The sequence below is a fragment of the Malaclemys terrapin genome, chromosome 11 (assembly GCF_027887155.1).
Source record: "Malaclemys terrapin pileata isolate rMalTer1 chromosome 11, rMalTer1.hap1, whole genome shotgun sequence".
NCBI classification, from domain to species: domain Eukaryota; kingdom Metazoa; phylum Chordata; order Testudines; family Emydidae; genus Malaclemys; species Malaclemys terrapin.
In genome coordinates, this window is record NC_071515.1 from 36466890 (window position 1) to 36477614 (window position 10725).

General features: G+C 39.2%; 1 protein-coding gene across 2 annotated transcripts; it reads left to right on the forward strand.

Annotated features, from left to right (window-relative positions):
• Positions 1 to 121: 121 nt before the first annotated feature.
• FKBP7 (FKBP prolyl isomerase 7) lies at positions 122 to 7866 on the forward strand. 2 transcript variants are annotated; one of them, XM_054044142.1, is made up of 5 exons: positions 122 to 396; positions 934 to 1115; positions 2641 to 2792; positions 6681 to 6814; positions 7501 to 7866. In XM_054044142.1, the coding sequence occupies exons 1-5, from the start codon at positions 289 to 291 to the stop codon at positions 7660 to 7662; spliced, it is 738 nt and encodes a 245-aa protein (XP_053900117.1). In that variant the 5' UTR covers positions 122 to 288; the 3' UTR covers positions 7663 to 7866. The 2 variants fall into 2 exon arrangements, with proteins under 2 accessions (XP_053900117.1, XP_053900116.1); XM_054044141.1 differs by lacking the exon at positions 122 to 396 and having other exon boundaries at positions 785 to 1115.
• The last annotated feature ends 2859 nt before the right edge of the window (positions 7867 to 10725 follow it).

A 10725-nucleotide genomic window follows, 5' to 3' on the forward strand; every position in this document is an offset into this window, starting at 1 on the left:
TGGCTCCCCCTCCCCCTCCCCGCCGTCGTGTTTGCTGCCATTGACCCGGACGTTTCATTTACTTCCTGCAGGAAAGGGGCCGGCTAAGCCTGCCAGCGGGCCCGTGCCGTGACTCCGGGCGAACCTACCCTGCCCTGGCCAGACACACGCGGCCCGCGGGACAGCCCCGTTCTCAGCAGAAGCCTCCCACCTCCCCCCCGCAATGACACTGGTGGCAGCGCTTCAAGTTTCGGCCCCCTGCGGATGAGGGGAGTGAAAGCGAAGCTGGGCCAATGCACATGAAGGAAAATGCTGCGACAGCAGAAGTGGAAACGCGCACCCCCCAAATCCCCCCCCCCGCCCTGCGGGAGAGACGGTGCAGACATCGCCAACTCCTGGGGGGGGCACACACATAGAGCAACACCCCCCCCCCGTCCCAAGGGCCTGCGAGACCCTTTGTGATACAGTCCGCGAAATCCCCCCAGCACCAGCGGAGAAACGGTAACAAGCCCACCCTGTAAAGTCCCTGCCCCCCGGGGGGTGGTAATGCATCCCGCTTCCCCAGGGGACACTTGAAACACGGCCTGGGAGGGAAGCGGTCTCAAGGGAAGGAGTCAGTCCCGGGCAGAATCCCCCGCAAGCGCACGAGACTGACAACCCCGCACCGAGCACTGACTTCGCAGACCTCAGGCAATCAAAAATTGTCAAGGGGGGAGGAGCAAGTGGGCGGGGCGTAGCGCCCTGGCGGAGCCCACAGGCCGCAGCAATGCAGCATCTTGGAGGATACGATGTACACGCCCCAGTTAGTGTCAGCCTGACGTCGAACAATGCCACGCAGCCTAGGTGGGGGGCGGGTGTCTCTTACTGTGAGGCTGCACTAAGAACCTGAGTCAGAACAAGCCTGCGAGTTTAGCAAGCATGACTTTCGGAGTCAGATTAGTTTTTTTCTTACAGGCTTTTTGTCTTCTTACGATCCACACGCACGGACAAAAGAAAGAGGATGCCACTGCAGAGGAAGTTAAAATAGAAGTTTTACATGTGCCCAAAGAATGCAAGCCAAAGAGCAAGAAGGGGGATCTGCTTAATGCACATTATGATGGCTACCTGGCCGGTGATGGATCCAAGTTTTATTGCAGGTAAATAACTGTGCTATTTATACCATTCTTCTTCACCAGATTTGCCTCTCCTCTGCAAATAAAAAATAGGCAAACATTTAGCCTTTTGTTTCTTTTTAAATCTGTGTTAAAGCAGATCTGACAATACGGAATCTGTTCAAAAGGAAAACAACTTGTATGCAGTGCCCAAAATTACAGTGAGGTTTAGAATTATATAAATGTATATCTAGAGCTATACTTTCAAACCATAAATGCTGTAAATATCATTATATAATATTTAGGCCAAATTAAGCCCCAATCTTGCAAAGACTCAGGCCTTGCAGAAAATTGTATTCATTTAACTAAATTTTGTTAGAAATTGATTTAGTTAAATCAGTGGCATCCTCTTATGTAGACACTCTTATTTCAATTTAAGAGTGCCATAAATAGTGTAGTTTTCTTGTGTAGACTAGGCACAATGCACGTGAGCAACTTTGCTCACAGTGTGTCAAGGTACACACATGCATAAGTCTTTGCCTGATCAGTGCATTAGTTTGTATTCTTCAATAAATAAAAGGAGCAACCTTTTACTTAACCATTATTGCTGTGAAATAAGTTTGAAGTATGTTAAAAATATTAACTTTTACAGTTTTGGATGCAACAGATATATTAATTCATCCAAAAATCGAAACTTAAAGGATATCAAAGTTTTCCTGACCTTGGCCTTTCTTTCCCTGAGACCAGTGTGGAAGCAGTATGCTCAGTTTAGGACAAAATATGATGCCCGTGGAAGCCCACTACTGGTTGAAATAGGGTAGTGTTGATAGGTTTTGCTGGAGATCTAGGTAATTCTTGAAACTGCAAGTTATTGGCAGTGCTTGTTTGCGTGCTTGGTTTTGCAGCTTTAACAATGTTCTTTTCACATCAGATCTTTGATTTAATAGGTGGGAAGGGGAAGCATTGCATGCTAGGGGAACACTTGGCCGTGTGGCTCCAATGGAGACATATTGTCTAGGAGCTGAAGGATTGGTCAGCTCCAGTGTTGAGGAATAAAGCCACCAGATGGATGGCCTATCATCCTGCATATCTTCTGTAATCCATTGTTTTGCAGCTTATTCTGTGTACAGTATTTGTGTTCAGGGGGAGGAGAAAAGGGGAGAGAAGACATTCTCCCCCCAGTTGTGTGATTTGGAGAAACTCTGCTAAGGAAAATTACTAGAGTTTTCCTCGCCCAGTGCCCCTCTTGTACTTTCTGCAGAAAGGTGCAATTTTTGCACTCAATTTTTACTTGTTCTTTAACAAGTCAATGGGAGCTTTTCTGTGTATTCAATTTAGGATTTTTAACCAATTATACCAGAAAAAATGTTAATACTTCAATATAAATAAAAATGGGCAGTTTACTTTTTAATGTACACTTTACTTTGACTTCTTAAAAAATGTATCTAAATAATGTCACACTTTCCAAAGATAATACTGTATTTAAATGTTAAAGTGATTTTTTTAAAAAATATTTGAACACTGACTTTGTTGCTGTCTACTCGCTAAAAGCTTTTTATTGTTTTTGTAGTCGGACACAAAATGAAGGTCACCCAAAGTGGTTTGTTCTGGGTGTTGGCCAAGTCATAAAAGGATTAGATATTGCTATGATGAATATGTGTCCTGGAGAAAAACGGAAAGTGACAATTCCACCATCATTAGCGTATGGAAAGGAAGGCTATGGTAAAAAAAAATAAAATTCATATCTGTTTTTTCTTGTCTTTATGTTTTCAGATAAATGACAGAAAACAGTGTTGTAAATAATTTACTTGAGTGTTGATCATCCAAGCTTTTTTGATTGAGGGTTTATTTGATGGCTACAATTACAGGGCTTGATCCTGCAAACTCTTATTCATACAAGTTCTTACCCACAAACATAGTTCCAAGGAATGTAATGGGGTTGCTCATGTGAATAAGGCCAACTCACATGAGTAAGTATTGGCAGAATTGGACCTGTAATTACAGGTCCATGCTAACAAGCTCTCTCTTTTGCTAGAAAGGAACTTCTCTGATAGGAGCACCACAACTACTAACAGCACCTACCATGTGACAGAGAGAGAGATCATCCTTTCGTTGCTTTTATTTGTATTATTGTAGCATCCAGAGTACCCTCTCAGGATTGAGGCTCCATTGTGCTGCCAGTCCCTGATCCAATTTGCTTACAATCTAAATAATACATGACTTATTTTTTGAAAACAAAAACCACAACTGAAAAGCTATCAAAAGGAATCAGATCTTCAACCCAGCACTCCATACACAACATGCTTACAGCTCTTTAATTTCCAGCACCACAAGACAGTTAGTTTCACCCTCCAGCAAGTGCAGTGACAGCACTTACATTAACTCTGCAAGCAACTGCAGTGCTACTTTCACGGGTGGCTTATTTCACATGAATGAGGAGTTTTATGCTAACAGCAAAGAGCTCTTGGAGAGCAAGGAGAGGTCATAACTTCAGTGCTTATAATTATATTCCTGTTTGATTTCCAGAGCCTCTAATATCTCTTTTTGCAGTCAGAAGAGCCAAATATAAGAATTTTTGCAAAAGTTCATTTAGGATTGGAGCAGACAAACAGGAGGGGTAAATTGATAGTTATTTTTAAGTGGTCTTTAGATACAACGTTACAAGGAGAACTTTCTTTTGTGGGAGAAAATAAATATGGTTCACTGACAGCCAGAAGAAAAAAAATAAGATTTTCAGAAAACTATTGTTTTATAGGAATTTAGGGGATTTAATTATCTGTTTCTGAGGTTACGAGAAAGGCTTTTATTATTTAATATTATTAAATATTATAATTAATTGTTAAATAGTATACTAATTATTATTTCCTCCTATTTATGTACATCCTTATTCCTGTTGCATTACATTCATGTTTAATTTCTAAGATTAAGGTACTGCCAGATTGGCCTTTTAATAAAATTGTTTTTATTTTCACCCAGTCAAAACAATATGATATTCACTACATACCACTGAATTAAGTTGATGAAACATTATTTGTTTGAAAACTGTCTTGGGACTAATTGAATGAGAAGTTTCATAACTCAGCATAATAATTGTTGCAGTCACCAATACCCCACTGAATGGCGCACAGGAAACCTAATCTGAATGCATGACATTTAGGTATGCAATATAGGAGACTAATGGGCTGATTCAGGACTTAAAATCTTATCATGAAACATTTCAGCTGAATAGACAATATCATATTTTAGTTCTTTGTAATCCAGCTTTGTCTGGGAACATGGGGCATTGACTAAACATGCTGCTGCTGTTCTGTGATCATAGTTTGATCATTTGTTCATGTCAAAATTCCATGAGCCAATTTCATCCTTGATGTAATTCCATTGAAGGCTGTAGAGTTACACCAAGAATGAATTTGTCTCATTAACCATAACAAGAAATGAACAAATCTCGCCTTGTAGCAACAAGAAAAGTCATTGATATCAAATAAAAAGTGCATTGTTAAAATCTAACTTTAGATGTAACTGTTTGTTCTAGGCAGTGCTTGAAGAAAGACTTTTTCCTGCAACATGGTTGTCCTCTGTCTTAGCGTATTCCTGCATGCTGGGGAAGATGACTGTCTAATCTTGACTTAGTCAGGCTGCATGTGGCTCTTTAGGTCTTTATATGTCTTTGTCTCTGGTATGTATAATTCTTAAAATTACTTGCACCAAAGTCTGCCTAGTTAGCTTATATTAATAAATGTTAGATAAACTTGTTACAAATATATGGTATATATTTCAGACATTTACACAATTGGAACAGTTTAACAAAACACGTTTTGTAGTCAAAATTGAAACCTCTCAATACCGTTTTATTCATGATAGGTATCTCAAATAAGAAATACCAGTAATACCAGTTTGTTTGCCCACCACTGTTAAAGAAAGCTGATTTACATTTTAATCTTCAGATCTAATAGGATATGTAGAAACTCGAAAATAAATTCTGATGATAGACTAGCCTACATACTAGCTTTAGGTGAACCAGCATATAATTAGGATCCAGCTGTGTGTTTACACATTAACTGCATGTTGCATGGTTTGTCAAATGCATGTTTTGGGCTGACTTTTTAGACCTTATTGATCCACTCTTGTTATTTGTCTACCACGATACAGTAACCCATCTTTGTATTTAATATTTCCTCTATATCTTTGATACCAGAAGATGCTTTGACACAGAAATATTAGAACTTACCTTCATTCTGTCTTCTGGGACTGAGCAGATCATTCCTGTAGCCCATTTTTCCTTTGTTGATCAGATGGCTTGGATTCTGAATACTTCAGCCTGTGTCGCCAGCCTCTCTCCTAATTAGTTGCATATTTCAAATTATATTTTATTATTTGTAAATCCCTTAATAGTAGATGCAGGTATATCAAAATGTTTTAGCAGAACTTTGCTGCTTTTTTTGCCTGCTTGTCTCCATTTCAAGCAAAGAAGGAGTGTGTGTAAACATTGCATCATTACTACAATCCTTTCAAACCAGACTGTCACTTTTAAATTACAAAGTAAAAACACATTATTTTAGCCTGGCAAGTGGAATTGTCAGGACTTCAAAAGAAGTGTTGTAAGGCACATTTGTATATACTATTGTGTTTCAAAACTTCTCTTAATGCAAGGCTTCCTAAGGAGAATTTTTAATAGTTTGAGGTATATTTAAAAAATTGTTTTTAAATGTCTGGACAGTTGGGATGAACAATGTGAATATCTTTCCACATATTAATTTTGTTTCAGAGAAATAGAATGGTTGTAAGTAGTGCCTGAAAACATTCGCCTCTGAATATCAGGATTGCCAATGGAACTCCATCTCATTTCCCTTTTGCCAGCAACCTCCTTCTCTGAAAAAGACCCCCGAATCCATTACCTTTGATGTTTTCTGTGGGCTTCCTGGTGGCTAAGATCCCCTATTTCTCCTGCACTCTGCTGTGGGCTAGCTGGTCGCCTCTCAAATCATGCATTTCAGTGTTTATGGGGATCTGCCTGCTGCCATCCCCCAAATCCATTAACGTCTTCTAGAGAGCTGGAGGCTGCCTCCTCCAATTGTGTTGAAAGAGGAAAAGCAGGAAACACTCATATCTAACACCTGTACCTTCTAATAGTGAGATGAGCTTAGAGACCTTGGGAGCTAAAAAAATCCTAAGGTGACTCTCCCTCAGCTTTCTACAGCTTGCACAGCAGTGGCCAAGAGAATTTGTTGTGGTTGCAGTATGGGGGTCTTTACTCTTGGGTTTGGGCACACCTGCTGAATAGGGAGGGACCCATGTAGCTGCAAAACCCAAAGAACAGGCCACTAGGCAATATCTCCCTGAAGACAAAGGTAAGGAGAGTTGTCCTGGGTTCAGTGCGGGAGAGGATTGCTCTGGGTCAAGAATGAGGTAGGAAGGAGTCCCAAAGACGGGCTTAATAGTGTAATATATAAAGCCCGGGGTCAGATTATTATTTAGGTATCACACAAGTTGGAAAATTACAGTATTAACCCATTCCTAATAGATAATAGAAATACTGCTGTATGAATGTATGTACCAGTAGTATGAGCTTTGACCAATGTGACTGCTACAATGTTTTTTTTATATTCTTAGCACAAGGCAAGATTCCACCTAATGCAACATTGATCTTTGAGATTGAACTGTATGCAGTGACTAAAGGACCACGTAGTGTTGAAGCATTTACTCAAATAGACATGGACAGTGACAAGAAACTCTCTCGAGATGAGGTAACATGAGTCAACTGATTTGGAATAGATCACATATATATAACACTACCAATAAACCAAAACATGCATTATCCCTATATGAGCTGCCTCTGATTCCATCTTTTACTTATTACTTTGTTATATGCAGGGCTACATCCCAGATTTACAAGGATGCAACATTTGTTTCACTCTCACGCAGTGTCTAAAGTCTCCCCTTTTGAGGAATGAGTGTATTGAAATGTGTAGGGTCCATTAGTACATTTAAGAGGTTAATTCAGACTCTACACCCACTAAATTCTTGTCCTATCTGCTGCAACAATCAGCAAGAGTATCAATTATGGTTTCATGATAGAGATATTTGCCCACTACGAACTAGTCAGACATCAACTAATTTCACTCAAGCTCAGTTTTCTATTGAAAATATCTTCAAATGTGTCTATTCATTGAAGATTTTTACTGTGCACTGTTACCTTATATTGAGACGATAGGGAGATAACCATTTCAGTACATTATTTTTGTTATAGAGTTCCTAATGTTTTGCTCCTTTTAGTGTACTTTTGCTCTGGAGTTTCAAGTGTTGGAGCTTTTAGCTGATGTCATTTTATATTTGTGATATGAATGCCTATATGCTAGTATTTATCACGATGAGCTTACAAAAATTAACTCTGAGCTATGTTTAGTATAATGTTTTATTTTTTTTCTTTTAGCTAAGCCATTATTTGAAACAGGAATTTGAAAGAGATGGTAAAAAACGTGATGCATCAGTTCACGGTTCTATTTTAGCCGATATATTTAAGAGGAATGACCATGATGGAGATGGCTTCATATCTGCAAAGGAGTACAATGTCTATCAGCATGATGAACTATAGCAAATTATTTCTAAAATCTCCTGACTGCTTTCTCTACCCTAGATTTAAAGAATCTCTAAAAAGAACTTTCATTTTGTCACATGATGTTTTACATTTTTTTTGTAATGGTAAATTTTTATACCTTTTAAGATGAGTGTTAAAAATCTTTCCAGTAACATTTCAGTTACTAATATTTTACAAAAGAAATAAAATTATAAAAAGTCATAGTCTGTCTTGCACAATCCTTATTTCAGGTATAAAATTTTGTGATTTTGTTGGACATGATTTAGCTGAAATTAGCATCTCTGCTTGACTAAAGCAGAGCACTAATCAGGTGACTCTTCTTGTGTCAGATACAATTAGAATCCTGATATTAGCGCACTCAGAATAAAGGTGTGGTTTCAATGTCACTGCTGAAACAAAAGAGCAACAGAACGAAGTGGAAAACAGGATTCCCTGGAACACAGAACCCCCATCAAGGTTGAGAAAGATCATGAAAACATACAATAAAGAAAATTAGACAAAATATGAGGTCTGTTGACATGGGAGTTGAGTAGTGTTTGTCGGGGAAGCTAGGCTCTGACCACACTAAAATGAGACCGACCGTGGTATTTAAACATGGTTATTCTCTGCAGACTTCTAGCTCAATTTCCTCAACTGTGGAAAGGTATTTTAGAGACCTTTGCAACAAAAGTATCAAACTAGTACATGGTCTTATAAATTATTTTAATATGGTTCTTAGCCCCTTCAGCCACCCCTCCCCCCAAAAAAGCCTGTTAGATTCAACAGGTTGGTGATAGAATTACCAATTATGAGCTGAAATGTACTTGCTATAAATATATAAATGCTACTAAAAAAATATCTGTAATGCTAGATGCACAGGTAGTCTTAACAGGTGTGAACCATGTGGTTCAGTCATACCAAACTAATCTATGACTTCTTTACATCCACTTCTTTACACCCACTGTCCTACTTGAAATACTTATGCTAAGATTTTTGTAATGATGTCACATTTTATTGTCAAAATGTTGTTTAAATGAAAATTGTCCAGTCATGTTTAATTATGCTGCTGGCAAGAGGAATCTGTGTCAGGATTGTGCAAGCACTTCTGGACAAACCAGCATACAGATGCAACTTAATGCTTTGTAGCATTAATTTATTACTATGGGGAGGGTCACACCCTTCATAGCTTCTGTAGGACAAACTTCTTGTGCACCCAAGGGGTTCACTGTATTCCTCTATTCTACCCCCTGCATGCCACCTTCCCATCCTTCTCTAGTTGAGGGACTCCCTGCAGCTTTCCCCAATTTCTCCTCTGCCAGGGGTTGTGTGTGCACCCTCTATGGCAGGTGCCACATATCAGAGGCTCTGGGAGCTTTCTCCTTCCCCTCCCCCGCCCCCCATTGGCAACAGCACTGGGTGCTCCTAGTCTCCTTACCACATGCTAGAGGTTGTGTGTGCCTCCTTTTCTCCTACCAGCATCCCCAATTTTGCCCCCATACCAAGGATTGTGTGTCTCCCGGCCCTCATGCCAGCTGTGCTGTGTACACACCCCATTCCCCCTATCATTATTATTTGTCTAGGAGATAAGTCACTCAATGTGTCAACATGTTAAATTCTTTAAGTAGAGGGGAGGTAGGGGGCGGTACTGTTATGCTGGAAAGCATTAATAGATTACATCAACCAGTTGCTTGATCTGTAGACAATTGCAGAGGTGCTAAAACTTATAATTACCCTAAATGGACAGCACTGGCTCCTTGGGTCCCTACTTTCTCCCCCTTTTGGTTTCTGATTTTCCTCAAAATCTGTAGGATTCTAGCCACTGCTGCCTAGACCAATTCCTGAAATTTTGGAATTGAGTAGGTGTGGCATTCCAAAGCTACCACCTTATCTACAGCCAGACATACACAGAAATTCAAAAATGTCAATTTGACAGCATTTAAGGTCTAAAGAGACAAGCATCATTGTGTTTTATTTGAATGTGTAATCATTACACTACACATTAATTGTAAGCTTCCACTAAAGCATGTGCATGCTGAAACTAGCAACACAAGAATGAAGCAGAAAGGCTGCCACATATACACAGCTTCTACTTAAGATAGAGGGAGTTAGGAGAGAGATTAAAATTCTTACTTTAAAATTGCAGTATCAAAAGAGAGCCAAGCAGGTCAGGCAGACGGGCCTAGCACTGCCAATTTCAATATTCTACACTGCAGTGCCCTCTGCTACATGCATTCCCCACTATGCAAACTTTTTTTTTTTTTTAAATTGGACCAACTTCTGTGGATGAGAGAGAGACAAGCTTTTGAGCCACACAGAGCTCTTCTTCAAGTCTCAGAAAGGAACTCCCAGTATCACAGAAGTTGGTCCAATAAAAGATATTTCCTTACCCACCTTGTCTATCCAATATCCTGGGATTGCAATGGCTACAATTTGACTGCATACAACTTTTTAATTTGTGATATTGGGCTCTACAGCTACTAGACCTGAGATGTAATAGGTGGGATTCAGTACACTAGTTTTGCAATGCAATAGAATTTTGTTTGTTTTTTCCAAATATGAAAGCCACTAAAGTCAGCAGCAAGTCTGAAGGCTTAAAAAAAAAAAAAAAAAAGAGTCAGATTTGAGTTAGCCAAGTGCAAACTGTAGACTTGTTTGTGGTCCCTACAAATATAATCAGAACAGACATATGGGGAATTCACAGCCTAAAATGGAATCCATAATCACCAGTTACAATCCTTTTAACTCTTCCCTCTTGTAAATGAAACCTTAAACTGAGCTAGTTTTTAAATGTGCTTTTAATCTGATACTTCAATTAAACATTCATGATAGCACTAAATTATTAACACGTTTTCTCATTTTACCATCATACTCTGGTATAGTTAAGGCAATATATAACATCTTGACAGACCAAATGTGCATAAGCAGCTTTTATAGTAAATTCCAAACTATATTCTGATCGCTACTCTGGAATTCAATTTCAACATGTATATATTACTTACCATGAATGATAAAATGAGAAAGTGCCCAAAGAAGAAAAGTAGCAATTTTTTTGAAGAAAATGTATATGGGGTATTTCTGAAC

Coding starts and splice junctions, on each gene's coding strand:
- FKBP7 (XM_054044142.1), top strand. CDS start 289: ATGCTGCGACAGCAGAAGTGGAAACGCGCACCCCCCAAATCCCCCCCC. Junction 1,116..2,640: donor GGATCCAAGTTTTATTGCAG/GTAAATAACTGT, acceptor TTGTTTTTGTAG/TCGGACACAAAATGAAGGTC. Junction 6,815..7,500: donor AGAAACTCTCTCGAGATGAG/GTAACATGAGTC, acceptor TTTTTCTTTTAG/CTAAGCCATTATTTGAAACA.